This window comes from Theileria annulata, chromosome 1 (assembly GCF_000003225.4).
Source record: "Theileria annulata chromosome 1, complete sequence, *** SEQUENCING IN PROGRESS ***".
NCBI classification, from domain to species: domain Eukaryota; phylum Apicomplexa; class Aconoidasida; order Piroplasmida; family Theileriidae; genus Theileria; species Theileria annulata.
In genome coordinates, this window is record NC_011129.2 from 291,948 (window position 1) to 310,327 (window position 18,380).

At 34.8% G+C, this 18,380-nt stretch overlaps 9 protein-coding genes across 9 annotated transcripts, besides 22 other annotated features; 5 read left to right on the forward strand and 4 right to left on the reverse strand.

The window, feature by feature from the left end:
• Positions 1–183: 183 nt before the first annotated feature.
• TA16310 (kinesin, putative) lies at positions 184–3,481 on the reverse strand (the record flags this gene model as incomplete). The annotated part of the gene is made up of 7 exons (XM_948583.1): positions 184–279; positions 332–614; positions 648–682; positions 736–816; positions 884–1,031; positions 1,153–1,289; positions 1,361–3,481. The coding sequence occupies 7 exons, from the start codon at positions 3,479–3,481 to the stop codon at positions 184–186; spliced, it is 2,901 nt and encodes a 966-aa protein (XP_953676.1).
• A 589-nt stretch (positions 3,482–4,070) lies between these two features.
• On the forward strand, positions 4,071–4,858 carry TA16305 (translation elongation factor E1-F beta, putative; the record flags this gene model as incomplete). The annotated part of the gene is made up of 2 exons (XM_948584.1): positions 4,071–4,362; positions 4,428–4,858. 2 exons carry the CDS (start codon positions 4,071–4,073, stop codon positions 4,856–4,858), a joined length of 723 nt encoding a protein of 240 aa, XP_953677.1.
• A 72-nt stretch (positions 4,859–4,930) lies between these two features.
• On the reverse strand, positions 4,931–6,775 carry TA16300 (uncharacterized protein; the record flags this gene model as incomplete). The annotated part of the gene is made up of 5 exons (XM_948585.1): positions 4,931–5,096; positions 5,146–5,251; positions 5,292–6,221; positions 6,305–6,478; positions 6,544–6,775. The coding sequence occupies 5 exons, from the start codon at positions 6,773–6,775 to the stop codon at positions 4,931–4,933; spliced, it is 1,608 nt and encodes a 535-aa protein (XP_953678.1).
• Positions 6,776–7,072: 297 nt separating this feature from the next.
• Positions 7,073–8,809, forward strand: TA16295 (cysteine desulfurase, putative; the record flags this gene model as incomplete). Its single annotated transcript, XM_948586.1, has 8 exons — positions 7,073–7,312; positions 7,352–7,432; positions 7,517–7,632; positions 7,673–8,015; positions 8,044–8,187; positions 8,245–8,373; positions 8,404–8,584; positions 8,664–8,809. The coding sequence occupies 8 exons, from the start codon at positions 7,073–7,075 to the stop codon at positions 8,807–8,809; spliced, it is 1,380 nt and encodes a 459-aa protein (XP_953679.1).
• A 56-nt stretch (positions 8,810–8,865) lies between these two features.
• On the forward strand, positions 8,866–10,426 carry TA16290 (uncharacterized protein; the record flags this gene model as incomplete). Its single annotated transcript, XM_948587.1, is given in 7 exon segments — positions 8,866–9,193; positions 9,261–9,387; positions 9,452–9,508; positions 9,540–9,758; positions 9,821–9,913; positions 9,946–10,276; positions 10,295–10,426. The coding sequence occupies 7 exon segments, from the start codon at positions 8,866–8,868 to the stop codon at positions 10,424–10,426; spliced, it is 1,287 nt and encodes a 428-aa protein (XP_953680.1).
• Positions 10,427–10,621: 195 nt separating this feature from the next.
• On the forward strand, positions 10,622–12,010 carry TA16285 (Tpr-related protein family member, putative; the record flags this gene model as incomplete). The annotated part of the gene is made up of 1 exon (XM_948588.1): positions 10,622–12,010. The coding sequence occupies one exon, from the start codon at positions 10,622–10,624 to the stop codon at positions 12,008–12,010; it is 1,389 nt and encodes a 462-aa protein (XP_953681.1).
• Positions 10,682–10,741: a sequence feature (10 probable transmembrane helices predicted for TA16285 by TMHMM2.0 at aa 21-40, 111-133, 145-167, 172-194, 207-229, 259-281, 294-312, 335-357, 378-400 and 410-432).
• Positions 10,952–11,020: a sequence feature (10 probable transmembrane helices predicted for TA16285 by TMHMM2.0 at aa 21-40, 111-133, 145-167, 172-194, 207-229, 259-281, 294-312, 335-357, 378-400 and 410-432).
• Positions 11,054–11,122: a sequence feature (10 probable transmembrane helices predicted for TA16285 by TMHMM2.0 at aa 21-40, 111-133, 145-167, 172-194, 207-229, 259-281, 294-312, 335-357, 378-400 and 410-432).
• Positions 11,135–11,203: a sequence feature (10 probable transmembrane helices predicted for TA16285 by TMHMM2.0 at aa 21-40, 111-133, 145-167, 172-194, 207-229, 259-281, 294-312, 335-357, 378-400 and 410-432).
• Positions 11,240–11,308: a sequence feature (10 probable transmembrane helices predicted for TA16285 by TMHMM2.0 at aa 21-40, 111-133, 145-167, 172-194, 207-229, 259-281, 294-312, 335-357, 378-400 and 410-432).
• Positions 11,396–11,464: a sequence feature (10 probable transmembrane helices predicted for TA16285 by TMHMM2.0 at aa 21-40, 111-133, 145-167, 172-194, 207-229, 259-281, 294-312, 335-357, 378-400 and 410-432).
• Positions 11,501–11,557: a sequence feature (10 probable transmembrane helices predicted for TA16285 by TMHMM2.0 at aa 21-40, 111-133, 145-167, 172-194, 207-229, 259-281, 294-312, 335-357, 378-400 and 410-432).
• Positions 11,624–11,692: a sequence feature (10 probable transmembrane helices predicted for TA16285 by TMHMM2.0 at aa 21-40, 111-133, 145-167, 172-194, 207-229, 259-281, 294-312, 335-357, 378-400 and 410-432).
• Positions 11,753–11,821: a sequence feature (10 probable transmembrane helices predicted for TA16285 by TMHMM2.0 at aa 21-40, 111-133, 145-167, 172-194, 207-229, 259-281, 294-312, 335-357, 378-400 and 410-432).
• Positions 11,849–11,917: a sequence feature (10 probable transmembrane helices predicted for TA16285 by TMHMM2.0 at aa 21-40, 111-133, 145-167, 172-194, 207-229, 259-281, 294-312, 335-357, 378-400 and 410-432).
• Positions 12,011–12,132: 122 nt separating the features above from the next.
• TA16280 (Tpr-related protein family member, putative) lies at positions 12,133–14,832 on the forward strand (the record flags this gene model as incomplete). The annotated part of the gene is made up of 1 exon (XM_948589.1): positions 12,133–14,832. The coding sequence occupies one exon, from the start codon at positions 12,133–12,135 to the stop codon at positions 14,830–14,832; it is 2,700 nt and encodes an 899-aa protein (XP_953682.1).
• Positions 12,190–12,249: a sequence feature (11 probable transmembrane helices predicted for TA16280 by TMHMM2.0 at aa 20-39, 504-526, 533-555, 560-582, 595-617, 653-675, 688-706, 739-761, 782-804, 814-836 and 871-893).
• Positions 13,642–13,710: a sequence feature (11 probable transmembrane helices predicted for TA16280 by TMHMM2.0 at aa 20-39, 504-526, 533-555, 560-582, 595-617, 653-675, 688-706, 739-761, 782-804, 814-836 and 871-893).
• Positions 13,729–13,797: a sequence feature (11 probable transmembrane helices predicted for TA16280 by TMHMM2.0 at aa 20-39, 504-526, 533-555, 560-582, 595-617, 653-675, 688-706, 739-761, 782-804, 814-836 and 871-893).
• Positions 13,810–13,878: a sequence feature (11 probable transmembrane helices predicted for TA16280 by TMHMM2.0 at aa 20-39, 504-526, 533-555, 560-582, 595-617, 653-675, 688-706, 739-761, 782-804, 814-836 and 871-893).
• Positions 13,915–13,983: a sequence feature (11 probable transmembrane helices predicted for TA16280 by TMHMM2.0 at aa 20-39, 504-526, 533-555, 560-582, 595-617, 653-675, 688-706, 739-761, 782-804, 814-836 and 871-893).
• Positions 14,089–14,157: a sequence feature (11 probable transmembrane helices predicted for TA16280 by TMHMM2.0 at aa 20-39, 504-526, 533-555, 560-582, 595-617, 653-675, 688-706, 739-761, 782-804, 814-836 and 871-893).
• Positions 14,194–14,250: a sequence feature (11 probable transmembrane helices predicted for TA16280 by TMHMM2.0 at aa 20-39, 504-526, 533-555, 560-582, 595-617, 653-675, 688-706, 739-761, 782-804, 814-836 and 871-893).
• Positions 14,347–14,415: a sequence feature (11 probable transmembrane helices predicted for TA16280 by TMHMM2.0 at aa 20-39, 504-526, 533-555, 560-582, 595-617, 653-675, 688-706, 739-761, 782-804, 814-836 and 871-893).
• Positions 14,476–14,544: a sequence feature (11 probable transmembrane helices predicted for TA16280 by TMHMM2.0 at aa 20-39, 504-526, 533-555, 560-582, 595-617, 653-675, 688-706, 739-761, 782-804, 814-836 and 871-893).
• Positions 14,572–14,640: a sequence feature (11 probable transmembrane helices predicted for TA16280 by TMHMM2.0 at aa 20-39, 504-526, 533-555, 560-582, 595-617, 653-675, 688-706, 739-761, 782-804, 814-836 and 871-893).
• Positions 14,743–14,811: a sequence feature (11 probable transmembrane helices predicted for TA16280 by TMHMM2.0 at aa 20-39, 504-526, 533-555, 560-582, 595-617, 653-675, 688-706, 739-761, 782-804, 814-836 and 871-893).
• A 74-nt stretch (positions 14,833–14,906) lies between the features above and the next one.
• Positions 14,907–16,249, reverse strand: TA16275 (eukaryotic translation initiation factor 3 (eIF3), subunit, putative; the record flags this gene model as incomplete). The annotated part of the gene is made up of 7 exons (XM_948590.1): positions 14,907–15,230; positions 15,260–15,316; positions 15,357–15,458; positions 15,489–15,780; positions 15,833–15,986; positions 16,016–16,061; positions 16,160–16,249. The coding sequence occupies 7 exons, from the start codon at positions 16,247–16,249 to the stop codon at positions 14,907–14,909; spliced, it is 1,065 nt and encodes a 354-aa protein (XP_953683.1).
• A 259-nt stretch (positions 16,250–16,508) lies between these two features.
• Positions 16,509–18,209, reverse strand: TA16270 (uncharacterized protein; the record flags this gene model as incomplete). Its single annotated transcript, XM_948591.1, has 1 exon — positions 16,509–18,209. The coding sequence occupies one exon, from the start codon at positions 18,207–18,209 to the stop codon at positions 16,509–16,511; it is 1,701 nt and encodes a 566-aa protein (XP_953684.1).
• Positions 18,135–18,209: a sequence feature (Signal peptide predicted for TA16270 by SignalP 2.0 HMM (Signal peptide probability 0.910, signal anchor probability 0.000) with cleavage site probability 0.630 between residues 25 and 26).
• Positions 18,210–18,380: the final 171 nt, after the last annotated feature.

The following is an 18,380-nucleotide window of genomic DNA, read 5'->3' on the forward strand; positions in this document are numbered from 1 at the left end:
ACATTCCTCCAATGGGAAAATAATATGAATAATGTATTCAAATTATTAAAAATTAAATAATTAAAAATGAGATAAAATAACTCAAAATTCGAATTCGCCCTCAAGTGTGTCAAATGGAATCTCGACATTATTAATCTAAACAATTAAGTTAATAGAACGATACTATACATTTAACATCACTTATTAAATGATGAATAATATACACACCTGCATTATTCCATATTTTAACTTAAGTTTCCATAAAGGAGGCCCAAACTTCTTACTACTTGGTCTGGTAACCTATGTTATATTGAATCCAAAACTAATTATTAATCATATATGCATAAATTACTGAGTGGTTCAGTACCTTATCTAGCATTCCTATTACCAAGTCATCAGTCTCAGGTTCCTCGTCGTCCAAATCGCTAATGTCAGAGATACTTATATCTGTATCAGGGTTTTCCTTCTCTGAATTATCACCAGCCTTTTCTATGTTTAAGGAAAATTCATCATTTTTTGGTAACTCTGATGTGACTGGATTTGTTGGTCTTAAAACTGGCGACACTGACGAGGAGGATTGTTTTGCTAAAACAACATCCGCATCCAAAAACTCGTCTTCAGATGTTTCTGGTTTCCTAAATTCATTATATAAAATTATCTAAACTTACTCTGATTCCTTATTCTCTTCTAAAACCTCTCTAACCTATTACACAAATTAAAGGTTATTGCGAATTAATGAATTAATAATTTGATTACTGATTTTGATAGTTTAGAATGACTTTTTTTCGATTGATATTTTACTGAGTTAAGTCTTTTGTTCAAATTTTCAATCCAGGACTACAAATTAATTGAACAAATAAATTGATAGTTAAAAACACATATTAAATTGTTGAAAATGTGTTACCTGTTTTATTGCCTCTAATATTCTTGGATTGTGTGTTTTTGAGCACTTGTCAATTGTAGCTATAGAAATTAAGTCAGTTTTGAAAATCAAACCTTGAATAACCTGTCGGTTAAAAGATTCCAGGGAGAGCTGGCCGATGTAATGTAGACTAGACATTATAGACCATGTCAATTATAAATGTACAAACATTAATTTTAAAATTTATTGAATTATTTGAAAAATAGTATATTAAATGTGTGGTGTGTTAATTGAGAAGGTCGACAAGTAACGGTCGCCCTACTAGGTGAGATTGTGAAATGTGTTTCCTTATCAGTTCCAATTTGTTCTCACTAATGTTGTTTTTCATCAAGTTGACCAAAAACAGGAGTTCTTTGGAAAACTTTTTGATAACCTCCTTACCACTTTTCTACAAAATCATATAATTTATAAAAACCATTATTTTATTATACTACTTTACATACTACATGGGTATATAACTAGGTTTAAAACTGGACTAACAGAATTTGTGATAACTTGTGAGATTTCAACATCTTTTGCCCTCAATGCATACTTAATGGTGTTATAGGAATCCTGATAAAACTTGTTTTCAGGGTTAACGTGCGCTATCATAAGTATAAAACAGTTATTTGTGAGGGAGTTTTTCAGCAGATGAGTCAGCTTACTGTCTCTATATTTTACTCTTTCTCCAGTCCCTCCTGATCCACTCATGCTATTGGACTTCTTTGCTAATGTATTTATACAGTTAATAAGTGCCAGGAGTGATTGATTAATATAGGATGATTCCTTTAGTCTATCACCAGCATTGTCTGTTATTTTCATCCTCTCTGACCCTGCCAGGTCAATGATGGTCAACTTGGTATTTAGGCTTGTTTGTATCTGAAGAATTGCGTGGGAGCGGCTTGATGATCTGTTTGCGTTTGTTGAAAAAACTTTGCGATTTTTGTCTCCAATTTCGAAAAGCCTCTTAAAATCTTCATAATTGGAAATCTTAACCCTTGTTAATCCCTTAACGAAGACTTTACTTTCATTCTCCTGTAAATGCAAGTTAATTTCATTTTCCTGAAGCAGGTCATATACATTCTCATTATACACTTCGTAGTACGAGAGGTACAGTTCCTTGTCAATTACCTGACTAGACTTGAACAAATCAGTAATCATCAGCTGCAGCAAACCTACACTACTTTCCGTTCCTGCAATTGTATAGGTTTTTCCTGAGCCTGTGCTACCATACGCAAATATTGTAACACTAATTCCCGAAAAGAGTTTTTCAATGAGATCCATGCAACTAATTGTGTAAAGTTTTTCTGTTGACTCGTTTTCCATGACGATATGGTCAAAGTTGAATTCGAATATCCCAGGCCTTTGAGACTTTAACACACTGTTCTTATTCCCCGGTTTAAATAACTTTACACATGATCTTTCGCATTGTATTGCCTTGTTCCTACATGTGCTTGGTCTACATCTAACCACTACTCTCAATTTCCCTGTTCCAGTCTTGCTACAGTTAAAAAAACTATTATTATACAGTGTTTTATACCTTGATATTAGCTCTTCCACGTCATGCTCATGATTAAACTCTATTACATCACTATCCATTTCGGAATAATCTTCTTCCTCTCTTGCTTCTCTAAACTCTACACTTTCATCAGCTTTAGTCACTTCTGAGTTATCATACTCTATCTCTCTATAAGGTGTAACATTATTGCTTTCATCATTATGATCAGTTTCATTATTGGTAATCGTGCTAGTAGTATCTATCACAGTAGTATCAGTGTACACATATTCGTTATCCAAGGCTTCCTTAATTGATTCAACTTCATAATATTTATCGTTTTGGTTTTCTGGTATTGAATTTTGTGAATTAACTGGTGAGTAAACTGGTGAAACTTGCGTATTAAGTTCACTCTGACTCAATTTATTTAAAATATTAATCGAGTCGTCAAGGCTTGTTCTTCCCGAAAGAAGCGTGTGTACATAATTTGCTTTTCTGGACGGGGTTAACTTTTCTTTTAAGTTATCTTCAAGAATTTGTGAATTAATAATTGACCCAAGTTCACTATTACCTAAATAATTTTCACACTGTTCTTTTGGGACTTCGTTATCAACGCCCTTGGTTATTTGAGGATAGTTATCGTTTTCAGCTAACTTTTGATAATCGTATTCATTATTATTATCTATTATCCTAATTATCTGGGAATCAGTGATTGGGTTATGTTCTAGTGGTAAAGTTTGATCCACGAAGTTTTGTTGATGTGTTGAACTAACCGGGTTACTCAATTCAATAAAATCCTTTAATATATCATTTTCGTAGGTAAAATTTGTATTTTTATTTAACGGTTCAAAGTTCATATTACTTTCAGTATCTGATGTCGATTTTCTGGACAGGGAATCATCCATTTTCTTACTTTTATTTAGTTTTTCCGGTGTTTTATTATTTATTGTAACCTTTGGGGTTGTAGATATCTTATGATTATTTGTATTATTAGACAATTTCCTGATTTTTGAAACATGGTTGAGCTTGGATGACTTAGGACTTAGTAATGAATCATTTGAGGCCATGTGTATGGTGTTTGTAGGATCAAGTTTTCTTTTCATCATCTTATACAGGTCGTTAAATATTAGTTTTATTTATATTTATGGACAAAAAAATTTCAAAAAAAAAATATAAGTTAAATATTACAAAATATTATCAACGCAAGCATCATAATTCAATTTATGTAGATTAACTATTAAAAGATAGTCACAAACAACTGTGTTAAATGAAAATGTTAAAATATGTTACATTAACTATAAAACATAAAAATCAGAATAAATAATTGATAAATAAAAGCATAATATTGGTAGTTATATGAGGTTTGGCAAATATGTGGTCTAAATAATAAAGAGAAATAACCAAAACTATCTAATTAACAATAATTAAAGCAAAAATGTTGAAAATCATTATTTTACACATTTAACTTGAAGAATCTGACATTAATTTAAAAGTGTTAAACTATATATTTTCTATCTGAATTTGAGTCAACTGTAATTTCGAGTTATTTTTTAATTTTATAATGTAATTTAAAAACTGTTAATGAAATCTATTTATACTAAATTACTTGTTGACCCCCATTATTAAATGAAATTTTCATTAAATATACACCAGTTCACTTTAAATTATATTAGTTTAGATCATTGATAAGTCGATATGGCAGACTTGAAAGTTGACTTTGATTCTTTGGGGAAGACTGAAGGTCTCCTTAATTTGGATAAGTTTCTTTCCTACCACTCTTTCGTTGGAGGAGTAAAGAACGCTACTACTGACGATGTCGCCGTTTTTAAGAAGCTAGGGAAGGCTCCTGCCGAGGAGGAATATCCAAATGTTTACAGATGGTATTTACATGTTTCAACTTGGTGCAATTCGCCACCCAAGGAACTTCCTAAAGGAAATTTCCCTGTTAAAGAAGATAAAAAGACAGATGATGACATTGACCTTTTTGGTATTTTTATATTGATTTTACACAACTTATTTATATAAAAATTTCCGACTTATTTTATCATTTAGGTGAAGCTGACGAGGAGGAGGATGATTCATTAAAGAAGAAGATGGAGGCTATGAAAGCCGCAAAAACAAAGAAAAAGGAGGTCGCTAAGTCCTCACTAGTAATTCACGTTGAGCCAGCAAGTGTCGATGTTGATTTGGACGAAGTTTTGAAATTGGTTCGCGGCTTAAAAGTTGAAGGTTTGACTTGGGGTGAAGCTTCGGCCAGGATTCCTCTAGCTTTTGGAATCGAGAAGCTCCAAGTTATGTGTACTATCGTTGATGACCTAGTTAACACCAATGAAGTTGTGGAGATGATTGAAAACCTGGGCCTATCAGAGGAGGACAAGGCGAAGAAGAATGAGCGTGAGGATGAGGATGAGGAATATGACAGCGATGATGAGGTTCTCGGACTAGTTCAATCTGCCACCATTGTTTCTTTCAATAAACTATAAATATACTATATGATAATGGAATAATTTATATACTAATACACTTTATGTTACGGTATACGTATAAATTATTAGTCATATTAATGACCAAATCAAGTCACGTTCAAAGGTCTTGATTAGAGCCACGTCGCCGTAATCAAGTTTAACTCTTGTGGATCCATCCGCACACGCGACTGCATTTTTACAAAGAGGGACCACCTTTACTTGTTTACAGCTGTAAAAACTCGTTTCGTCAGTTGTCCTAAATTATTTATATTTATTTAAAGGTAAGTGGTAAAATTTCAACTAACTTGTTTGATATTTCCTCTCGGATTAAGCACCTCATAACGGAACTGGATGGGTCCATCTTTAGCTTATGGTTAAAACAGTCAATAGACTCCTTGATTATTTCATCATCTATGTAATTAATGTAAAATAGTTTGAAAAAATAAATAACAAATGTGTATCTGGTTACTAATGGCCTTTTCCAGTGATTTTGGAACATCTGGGTGCTCAAGTAGACATTTAATCAAACTGGTTCCCTTGAAAAAATTAATTTTCGATATGTTGTATGCCCAGGCTGTAGACCCTGTCCCGGAAGTTATGAGAATCCCAGAGGACTTTACTCTTTTCAAAGGCCTATCATCCACTTGAACTATTGAATAAAAGGACTTTCCAAAGTCTTCTCCTGTTATCATAACGTCGTTAACGATTCCGTAGGGTAACGAGTATGAATCTGTGTTTGAGGGATGGTAGTCATTGATTAGTTCCTTCTCCTCAAAGCTTGAACTTGCGTTTCTCACAAGTATTTTTTCAATCACACTATTGTCGAAACAATTGGTTGAGGTTTCGTTGCTTTCATCGGATTTTAACCTATTGAAGTTTAGCATCTTCCTTTTGAACAGTTTAAACCTTAACCTTTGCCTTGGTATCGGATGTAAATTAAAGTTCAACAAGTTATCCAACAACACTCGAACGTACTGGTCGTAGGTAATTAGTACATCGTCCCCTTTAACTGGAATTTGGGAGTTATCTTCTGCATAATACAGACTTGGATCATCAAAATGTAGTCTCTTCTCACTAATTCGGTTATAGGAATAACTACAAAACTCTTTCAAATTCTTATAAAAGATGCTAGAATCATAGGATTGGTCTGGTGAATCGGATTTTGAAGGGCTTGAACTATCTTTAGATGTTGGTTGGCATTTTTCATAGTCATAGTATCCACAGTTAAAATGTTGTTCGTTTTTTGGGCCGAAGTATGACATGCATAAAGTTCCCATACTCCTTTCAGGGTCTGTGTTAAGTCCTGCCAGCCAGATTGGTTTATCGGAAAGTTGATCTGCTGGTATCAATGATGCTCCCTCTAGGAACGTTCCATCACCTCCTAATCATGTTATTAATTATCTAATTGGATTCTTTGTATTATATATATATATATCGCTTTAAGTAACTACGATGAATAAAAACCTGCTGCAATTAGTAGGTCTGGTCTAATTCTCTCAGTATTTTTCGATCCTTCAAATGGTAAGAGCTCCTTTGACTGTGCTTTGACAACTTGTGTTTCAAGGTTATAAACATTTTTCAAATGATAAATCAATGACTTCATAATCTTCTTATGCTTTAGATGTGTGTTATAAGCCACTGATAAAATGTTAGATGCAGAAAACCAATAAATGATATAAATATCAAAGGTTAAAATAGCTTACATGGGAATGTTTTATAGATTTGAGATGGCGATAAGCCATTTTGAATCTCCAAGTCATATTTCGTTATCTTTTCAAGTACGAAAACATTTTTAACCTTCGTTGACTTATAGTTCGACAAAACTTTCATAACAATTTCGGAAAAACCGCTAGATGAAGAAAAGTTACGAGCGTATTTACGAGTTTTGGATGAAAAATTACTATTTAAATTCCTTAAAAGTGTTATCTTTATCATGTTTAATTAACATTCTATAATACATTATGGATTTACACACTGATCCGATGAAAATGTTATAATTATATTCACATTATGTATTTAAAATTATTGCCATTACACATATTAAATGTATTTAAATTGAATAATTATATTATACTATTATTTACTTTAACTCATTGCACTATAAGATTCCTAGATTATTTTCATAAATTTGGGCTAGGGAATAAAATTAATATGTCATCTATAAAAGTAAAATCAAATGCAGTGTAAATGTTCTGTAGAATTTATTACATTCTCTTTTTAAAAGCTATTATTATGGCATCAGTTTCCTACACCCTTAATATTAATAATAAGAGAAATACACTTTTTATTAAACCTATTTTTAATAAAACGTTAGATTTTTCTAAACAAACCCCTATGGATTTATCAATGACTGAAATTGAGGCCATAGCAAGAGAGGAATTCCCTATTTTGAACAGAGAAGATCACGACCTTAAGGATTTAATTTATTTTAACAACGCTACAACAACACAAAAGCCGAATTATGTTTTAAATGTATGTGAACATTAATTTAAAACCATTTTGAACTTTTAGGCTTTGTTCAATTACTATACAACTAACAATTTCAGTGTTTACAGAGGCTCTGGATCATACCATGATCAGCTTTCTACACAGGTACTATTTTTACAAATTTCGTATACACAATATTCTGATTTATGATAACTTCTTTATACAAGCGAGTAATTTTTAATTTAATAGATATATGAAAATGCAAGAAAGAAAGTCGCAGAATTCGTCAATGCACCATCTAGCGAACAGATATTATTCACCTCCGGAGTTACAGACTCAATTAACTTCGTCTCTACCACTTGGGGGTAATTTATAACTAATTCTTTTTATTTAAAAAATTAATAGGCCACAATGCTTGAAAAAAGACGACGTGATCCTGTTACCCTTGTCTGAACATAACAGTAATCTCCTCCCATGGTGGGTTCTGTGTGATAGAGTCGACTGTAAAATAGAGTATGTAAAGGTAATTTTCATTTCAATTATATCAATTCAGTTGCACCAAAACGGTCAAATTGATCTCTATCACCTGGAGTCACTCCTAAAGACTAAGAGTCCCAAGTTACTTTGTTGCGGCCATGCATCCAACGTTTTGGGAGTGATTCAAGATATGAAAACCATTTCAAAACTAGCCCATAAGTATGGCTGTTTGGTTTTATCAGACTCTGCTCAAACAGTTGGGAAAGTCAAGGTATCACATAATTTATTAATTTCTTTAGATCGATGTGCAAGACTTGGACGTTGACTTCTTGGCAGGATCAAGCCATAAGATGTATGGACCCACGGGCGTGGGATTTTTATACTATAGAAAAAGTTTGCTTGAGGATTTAGAACCACAAAAATGTGGTGGAGGAACCGTCAAAGTATTAACTAATTATTTCATTAATTATTTTATTATACATCTTAATAAATTGGGTTAGGATGTAACATTTGAATCTTGTGACTACATTGAACCTCCGTTCAGATTTGAAGCAGGCACTCCACCAGTAGCTCAGGCGATAGGCCTAGGAGCAGCAGTTGACTTTATTAACAGTATTGGAATTGATAGGGTATAATAAATTTTTTACAGCAGTTTGTAGATAAGGAAACATGATAAGATGCTTTTGCAATATTTATATGAAAGAATGAAGGATTTAGTAAATTTGTATAATTTTGACCCAACACTTGATAGATTACCCATAATAGCCTTTAACGTCGATGATGTCGACCCATTTGACTTATCTGCTCTACTTGCCTCAAAAAATATAATTACGCGTGCAGGTATTGTATTAGTTTATCACTTAATCAAAATTATATTTATCTATATATTTATAGCCATTTAATTATTAACTGTGTTTAGGAAAGCACTGCGCATATTTATTGCATAAAACGTTTTACTGTACCAACACAGTTCGAGTATCCCTCGCCATGTATAATAGTAGCTCCGAAGTTGACAAATTCATAGAAGTTCTTAAGGAGTCAATATCAATTTTAAAGAAACAATGATTCAGCTAGGATTTTGTGTTTCCAAGCCCCAATTGGGATACTTAAGACGTTTTATTATGCATAATAGTTTATATCAATTTTGTATAAGTAGAACCGTAAGTACAGATTTAGGCCAAAAATTTACAATTTTAAGGGTAAATTCTAAGCTTGTTGATGCAAAAAACCTTAATAAGTATTTTAAGAAAATACTTAAAAAATCCGTTAAAAGGGAAGAGTTTAGGTACTTACTGAACTACACAGTGAGTAATATGCCTCAAGCTCTAGATGATCTTAACTTGTTGACTATACTAATAATAATGTCAAAACTGGATATAAGGGACCAGTTACTGTTTAATTCCATTCTTCCTTTTCTTTATAAAATTAATGATTTCAATAAAATTATAGGTAAATAATTATACACATAGGCATTATAAATACTTGCTTAAGGTCTAATAAATATATATATATGTAGAGTGTTTGTTGTACAGTAGTATGTTATTTAAGGACGATGATAACTTAAAATTGTTTGCCACCAAGTTAATATTTGACCTACCGTCACACCTTGATTCTATTAATTATAATAATATTTCAAAGCTCTGGTATGTAATATATACTATAAATAAATAAACTAAATAATTTATGGTTTCTTAAAATCATTTTTAGCGAGTCGCTTTGTTTTCTAAATTTATATTCTGAAGAATTTGCTAGCCTGATTTCGACGTATGTTTTTAAAATTAATTTATTCGATTAGTCTGGTTGATAAAAAGACTTTGGCGCGTGGAGAGATTGAGATGTTGAATTTCAGTTCAATTTTAAATTACCTTTCAAGAGTTAGATCTGGAGATGAAGCTGTCTGGAGTATGTATGCAAACTATTCTTTAAATAACCTTTTAACCACCAACTATAAGCCAGTAATCAAATTACTACAATCATTCGTAAATCGAAATATACATCACAAAGTTTTATTCAGGTATTTTTAAACATTCGATTAAATTATTTTATATTTGTTATAAATTATAACCTGATTTTTAGAAATTGTGGTGACTTTTTAGTTAAATTTATAGATCATATGCACCCAAAGGATGTGTCAAACCTCTCATACTTATACTTTAAAGTCAATCACCCGTTAGTTTCACTGAAACCTAATTGTTATACAGACACTATGTTTTATTTAATGAAATATTTAAAGTTGGTGAGATGATCACTACTAACTTGGATGGAATTTCATCACTAAGACTCTTATCTGGATATTATCTATACCATTCTTCACTCCCAAATTTGTTATCTCACACAATTTCTGGACCTGGACTCCTTCAAAATCAGACTCCATTACACCATTACAGAACTGTTTATCTAATTTACAATAACATTTCCAGGGATTTAAACTCTTTTCATTTTGAGGATTTTTTACTTCTTTTCAAGACTCTTGAGCTCTTTAAATTTATAAACACAAAGAACTTACAGGTTTTTTCCGTACTAGCTAATTTAGTTTAGATGAATTTAAAGACCTTCTTGAGCTTTCCTGCAAATGTTGATAAATCTCTTCTAAGCAATCTTGACCTTGTTAGGCTTCGATACAAAGAGAAGAAACTTATCAATACTAATCAGCAGTCTTTTATTAGGCTATTAATTTCTTGATACTTTATAAATAAATGATATTATAGGTTTTATGTTTGTTCTGATGGATACTGTGATTTTAAGTAATATTTCTGTAATATAGTAATATAATCTACAACTCTAAAAGGAGTAATAAAGGTTACACTTGTACTAGGATACTTTCTACTCACTGCTCACCCACCCACCAAGAACTACTACTACTACTTATCGCAATAAATGAAGTGCCCTGTATGTGGAAGTGCTACAGAGGCCAGTCAGAATTATGGTGGTAAGAATAGCTGTCCATTACTTATCGCAGCCTATGTTCTTGCCGGTCTTGCTATGATGCTTAATATTAGGCTCTCATATAGTTCTGCTCCATATGCACTTATTAGATTCCAACTTCCTGAAAATCTTTTTAGTGTATTTGTAAGAAGAATGGCAAGTTCACTGGAACTTTGGTGTCTGCCAAGTATGCTACTCGGAAACATTATGGACCTAGGGGTTAAAGGAGGCATCAAATACATAGCCAGAGGCGACACCGACAAAAAGTGGTGGAAATTCGGTGGGATCATTATTCCTTCAATTTTATGTCAATGGTTAAACTTCTTTACGTATGTACTATTATTGATTGTATATGTTATTGGTGGTGACCAGGGTCGTCTAACCATGTTTTATTGGGTGATTGCAATATCTGGAGTTGTGTTTGGTATTAACATGACGTTGGTTTATTCTGTTGACTTCTATTATATACCCGTGTATATTGCTGGTGAAAATTCATTTCCAGCTCTAACCTCATTCATACACTATCTGGCAACTCTCATGTTTGGCAATAGAAGGAAATACAATAGTGACTTCCTACTGGTAGAGATTGACATTTGGGTGGCAATAGTAATATCCTTCGTGGCGGCTGTGGTATGGACTTACGGATACCTGTGTGAAGTTGGAGAAGGAGTAGGTCAGATGAAACACATTCATCCAAATGCATTTGATGGAAAGCCTTCTGAACATCTGATCTCACCTTTTCTAATGGTAATCGTCGGTATGGGTCTTGTGTATGCTATATATCCTGGAATAGCACCTGGTATGATTGTACCATTCTATCTAATCGATAAGATTGAAATGGTACTCCTCATTGCTACATTCTTTCCACCTGTGATTGTAGCTATCCTCAGAAAACACGCACCTGAGTATTCACCTCAAACCGAATACCCTTTCAAGAAATGGTCACAATACGGCGCTGGCTACTTCTATCTTAGTCTTAATATCCTGATCGTTACTAAGATCACTTTAGCGGCTATCTTTATATGTTCCCTTCATTATAGAGACTCCAACATATCTAGATCTATCGTTAATCAACCTAAAATGTCTACTGCACTTAGTATTACATTCTATATGTGTCATGAGATTCTTTTGGCTGTAGGGTTTTCAGGTGTAATAGGCAATGATGGAGGTGACTTCATATTGATTCCACAGTACATAGGAGCGCTATTTATGATATTTTTGGCCTTTTATTCAGAGGGATACATTATAGAATATAAAAGTCATGATCCCCAACATTGGCACAAGGATGGAATGTGGTATTTATATGGATACTACCAATTGAACCCTGATTTTTTACTATGATAAAGTTTAGTGTTTGTTCTGATGGATACTGTGATTTTAAGTAATATTTCTGTAATATAGAACTACCTGTTAGCATCCCTACGGGATTATATAGTACGACTAGTTAATTGAATATCGCAATAATGCCTCACATATGCAGTGCTAAGCAGGCTGGTGTTGGTGTAGCTGACTGTGATTTACTGATAATTGCCTATATTTTTGCTGGTCTTGCTATGATGCTTAATATTAGGCTCTCATATAGTTCTGCTCCATATGCACTTATTAGATTCAGATTACCTGAAAATCTATTCAGTGTGTTCGTTAGGAGGATTGCAAGTGCCTTGGAACTCTGGTGTCTACCGAGCATGCTGCTGGGAAACATAATTGACCTAATTCAGAAACTAGCAGTTAATACTGATGGAGACCTTAAAGCAGCAGCTGGCACAGAAAAATCCAAAGGAACACTCCGAAAACTGGCAGAAGCACTACATACTCAAGCCAATTCACTTAACGATGCAGTTAATAATCCTGGTGCTACTGAGAATGCTGCCAAAGTACTTAAGTTTAAGGCTGGCAGTGAAGACGAAGAGGGTAAGCTTAGGAAACTCGCAAAGGATCTATATACTGCAGCCACCCAACTAGAAAACAAAGCTCCTGATAATTCTGACGATGGACTTAAACAAAAAGCTGGAACACATCAAAATGATGGACTTCGTAAACTGGCTGGTGAACTATACATAGCAGCCAAAGCACTTCAAAAAAAAGTTGGTACTGGTGTTTCTGGTCATGACGAAGCCCAAAGTCTTGCCAATGCTGTAGGTGAGAGTGAGTCCTCTGGAATTCGAGCTAAACTCCAACAACTTGCTGAAAATGAAGGTACGGCCGATGCCGTTAGAACTGCGTACGAAGATGGCACCGGTGATGGTGTCAAAAAGAAATTCGATGAAGTTCAGAAACTTAAAGGTAGTGCATATACCAGTGATAAACAGGCTGCATACGACAAAGTTGAGGCCGCATGGAATGCCTTCAATGCCCTGTATACTACTGATCTCAAAGAACTTGCCAAGGATCTTAAGAATGCTATCGGTAATGGAAGTCAGAGTAAACTTCGACAGGCCCTCGCAGCTCTTGGTAATCTTCAAGAAACTGCTACTGGTGTTCAACTAACTGGTCCGGCCGGCAATGTAAAAACCGCATACGACGGTGGTGAAGGTGTCAAACCTAAATTCACCAAACTCAAGGCGAAAGAATCTTCCTATCAAGCTATTTCTGCTATTAGACCTAACTACAAAGAAGTTGTAGATGCAATTACCGCCTTCGACAATGTGTATAAGCCTGAAGAACTACTTAAAGATGCTGTCGGCCAAGGTGAAACCACAGGACTCACAAAGGCACTCGCAGCACTTGGTAATGATAATGGTAGTGGTCAACTATCTGGTCTGGCCAAAGCTGTCAAAAAGGAATATTCAGAAAGTTTTGGACCCACTGTAAAATCCAAATTCGAGTTGGTTATGGCTCAAGCCTCTGCATACGAAAAGGGTGGTACCATTAAAACTAATGAATACACTCAACTTCTCCAGGCCTGGACAGCATTCAATGATAAGTACTATGGTGTTATATCTTATTACAAATACTATTCCATTGTCGTTCCGTCAGTTATTACTCAGTGGTTAAATTTCCTTACCTATGTAATTCTATTTGTTGTATATGTTGCAGGTGGTGAAACTGGTCATCTAACTGTATTCTACTTGGTGATTGCAATTTCTGGGTTTGTTTTTGGTATTAACATGACTCTGGTCTACTCTGTAGACTGGAACTATATCCCAATCTATATTGCTGGTGAGAACTGTTTCCCGATCATCACCTCATTCATACACTACATTACAACGCTCATGTTTGGTAACAGGAGGAAATGGAACAGTGACTTCATTGTCGTGGTTGTGGACATAGTGGTTGCAATCATAATCTCACTTGTGGCAGCTATGGTTTGGAGTGTAGCCTACTTATCTAAACCCAAATATGCTTCAGCCAAGGATAAAGAAGCTTCTTGGTATCACCACATATTCACAAATAAATTTGAGGGAGAATTTAAACCAGAAGTCATATCTCCTTTTCTAATGATAATTGTCGGTATGGGTCTTGTTTATGCTATATATCCTGGAATTGCACCTGGTATGATTGTGCCATTCTACCTCATTGACAAGATTGAAATGGTACTTTTGATAGCCACAATATTTCCACCAGTGATTGTAGCTGCCCTAAGAAGAACTACCAAAGGTTGGCCTCCACCTCCTCAGTCACCAATGTGTCAATGGACTCTAGATATACGGGGATTCGATGGTCAAAGCAAAGGAACTGGATTGTTTTGGCACGGTTTTGATCTTCTTATGGTTATTAAAATATCTCTTGCCGTCATATTCATATACTCACTTCATTATAGAGAATCTCATTTATCCAGATCTATCATTAATCAACCCAAAATGTCCACTTTCCTATCCATTACGTTCTATATGTGTCATGAATGTTTATTAGCTTTAGGATTTCCAGGTCTGGTAGGAGCTAATGGTGGAGGAGACTATGTATTGATACCTCAGTACATAGGAGCGCTATTTATGATATTTTTGGCCTTTTATTCAGAGGGATACATTATAGAATATAAAAGTCATGATCCTGCTCATTGGCCCACAGAAGGTATGACTAAATGGAACGCGTTCTGTTACCGGTGTAAAAGAGCCAGCAAAATTACCAATCCCATCCTGATGTATCTATTTACAACTGAATTGCAAAATTATTCACATTTTTTATTTATTTTTATACAGTATTATTTAGATTATAGTAAATAGTGTGTGGTGTGTAAAGTATGGAAGATATAGTGATCATATAAGATATAATAACAGAATATTATTAGTTAATAGTTCTAGTCATATTTATCTAGAATGTAGTCACGATCAAAGTGGTAAATCCTGACGAATCCATCCTCGCCGCCGCTAACGTAGCCAGAACCGTCAGACAAAAATGTCAAAGTGTTAATGGGACCAAAGTGACCCTTAATGCTACCAACCTCTTCCTCGTGAATCAAATTGTAAATTAAAGCTTGAAATTTACCCTCTGAAGCGGCTGTAGTTGTGACCTGGTCTGCTTCCTGACCTCCTCCTAGAAGAATGTGAGCCTTTTTGCCATCCTCGACATTAAATACAGGTGATATATCACAGGCATTGAGAGGTCTGTCTGTCTTGTAATTCTAGAAAAAATGATAGTAATTTAACATACCTTAATGCAGGTCCATGTTGCAGTCTCCCACAACTTAGCAGTTCCATCAGATGAGCACTAAAGTAGAGTTAATTGTATAATAGAAGTGTAAACTAACAGACAACATCAGAAGGCTGTAGAGATCGAAAGAAATCGATGATACTGAGAGCTTGTGGGCTTCCAGTCTCTTCAAATGTGATCCATCATATGCGTTCCAGACCTAAAAAACACAATAACGTAAGCGCAAAACCACAAGGTTTATATAAATAATAAAAATCTCATAAGAAGGTACGTTAATAACACCGTCATCGTGACCAGTAACAACAGTTTTGTCAAGTGGTCCCCAGTGACACTGTAAGCACCGATTTCTGTAACCTCTCTGGACCCAAAGTATACGATAATTAAGGTCCACAGTTCCGTCTTGTAACATTCTGGTTGTAACCTCGTAAACCTTGGTGGCCATTTTGACTGATTCTCCAAAGTCGTCATGGCACACTACGAACTTGTTCTGTCCAGCTGGATTCTTGTTCCACTCGACATATCTAAATATTATTATATAATTTATTTTGTTTTGTATAATGATTTGTAACACACTTGCAAGATCCTTCTTCTAATATTTCAAGGAGAAGATTCCCTCTTTCCGCATCAAAAATCAGGACTTTTGAGTCTCCTGAGGCTACCACCAATAGTTTTGAATTAAACGTTATGTCACATCCCCATACGGCACCTCTTCCACAGTTGTAGCGGCCTAAAGAGAATTTGTGGAATCCCGCCTACCTAGTTGTTGGCCAGTATCTGTTCTCCAAAGTGCCAAAACTGCGTCCTAATAATAAATTATACAAATAATCCAGTGTATATTTATTATAATAAAATTTAACTTCTATTTTATTAAATTGGTAGAATGGATTATGGATAACGTACCTTTCCGCAAGTAAACAGTAAATCTCCGTGTTTGTTTGTTTTAACACACGTTAATGGTCTGTGATGACCTCTCAGAATTATTGGCTTCATTTAATAATAAGTTATGATGTTTTTTGACAGTTTTGTAGTGACCCTAGATTCCAATACTTCATTACCTATTTTAACAATTTTTAATATATTGGTCAAACACACTAATTTTTAATATATTAACTAAATATACTAAATTTAAATGATTTAAAAATTTTTTACAAACCGAAAGAATCCATAAAACACATATTTTAAATGATTTAATAAAACATATTTTATATATTACGATATTATTGTATGAGTGACTATCTAAGTGAGTGAATTAATTATTTGAATTGGTGGAGCGGGAATTTAGGTTCGTGAGGTTTGGGGAGAGTTTGGAGAGATATGAGTGTGTGATGGCGTTGCAGATTTTATTGAGGTCGAAAGACTGTTCGAGGTTATTGACGTGCTTGTTGCTGATGATTCCGATGTTGTTAAGGTCTCTTGCTATTGAGAGCAGTGCTGCCTTGGACTGCAATCCACATTTTGTCTGTAAAAGCCAATAGATGGTCTTGGGAGATACGAAACACACGTCCTTGCCATCCACTTTGAGTACTTGACACTTTGAATAACTTGTGCAATCATCAGTAGTTAGCTTACTGCACTGTACATTTTCTACTCCGTGCTTGCTTAGGTCACTTAAGATCTTCTTTCCTAGTTCAGACTCTTCTCTGTACAACTTCTCAACCTCCTTTAGCTTTGAAGCCATTTCACTCTGGAACTTTTCCACAGCCTTCTTACCTTCATCAGTCTCCAAAAAGGCTTTCATCTCATCCAACAACTTTTCTAGCTTTTCTTCTGAATAGCTCGACAAGTTCTTAAAAATGTTCTCGAGATTCATCTTCTCTCCCGTTGATTCCTTATTCATTGTTTTTCCACTGCTATCTCCTTCAGTTCCTCTCGACTCAGTTTTAGTATTGAATAATTGATAAAACTCATTCAACAACTGTTCTCTGTTTGAGTCCAGGCCCTCATTGTCGCTCAGAGAGAAGCTCATGACGTAAACTGAGTCGGCGTCAGTTGGGTAGTAGTCGAAGTCCAACGTACGTGAAAGCAACAACAAAGCTTCCTTTCTATCTTCCTCTGTAACATCAACTTCGTCTCCAAACCTGAATGAACTTGAGTCACTTAAATTCTCATTATTGCTTGGTTCAGATCTGGAAAATACCTCTTGTGTTTCTTTGATATTCAGTTGACGATTCCTCATTGGATCACGAACAGAAATCTCAACCATCTTTGTTCTTGGTGTGGCTTGGCTATTTCTGTGTGCTACTAAATCTCTTGCTAGTTGTTCATTCATTTCCCTGATTATATCTTCAGTGAGCTTTGAGCACTCTTCCAGTTCTGACGTCTTAAAGTTGAACTCTACAACCTGGAGTCCATCGTCTTCTCCTGAGAAATCCAAGAGGGAGCATCCACTTGGCGTTGTAAGCACCAGAAGGTTATCCACTGGGAGTAATGACCTTACTGTGTAGCTCTTCTCAGAGTCCATGTCTATTCCTTCCTCCGTTGACTTCTTAAAGTCGTCAGAGTACTCTGTTGACAACTTGTCGAAGAAACGAGTTGGCTGAACTTCATCTTCATTGTTATCATCTCTGGTCACATTTTCACTCTGATCCACCTCGCTGTTAAGGTCTTCTGTGTAGTCATTCTCTGAAACAGTTTCGTCATCTGGGGTTTCAGACAATACAATAGATTCAACTGAGGCTATAACTTCGGGTGATTCTGACTTTGCGTTAAGTTTCCCGGGGACAAATTCGGGATCTCCGGAGCTGTCAGGTTCAGTTAGTTCACTTGACCTTTTTGTGGTGTACGAATCAATTAATTCTTCATCTTTAAATGAAAAAGCATTATTTAGTGGTGAATCATCATCAAGTGAATTGAGGGAAAAGGATGACGGGAAACTACAAAGTGCAGGTGTAGGGGTATTGTAGATACCAAAAATCCAGGTACTAACTAAAACCAGAAGCGAATAGTCCATATTTTAAAATGACACTAAGGAATCTATGAAGAATCCGGCGATTTTTAAAAAATAGACAGTAGAATACAAAATAGTGTGAGATTCGTTCTGCACACAATAAAATTGAAAAGGTTTTTCAGGACATAAAATTTTAGATTCGAAACTCAGAGCAATTGACTCTAAAATTTTGGA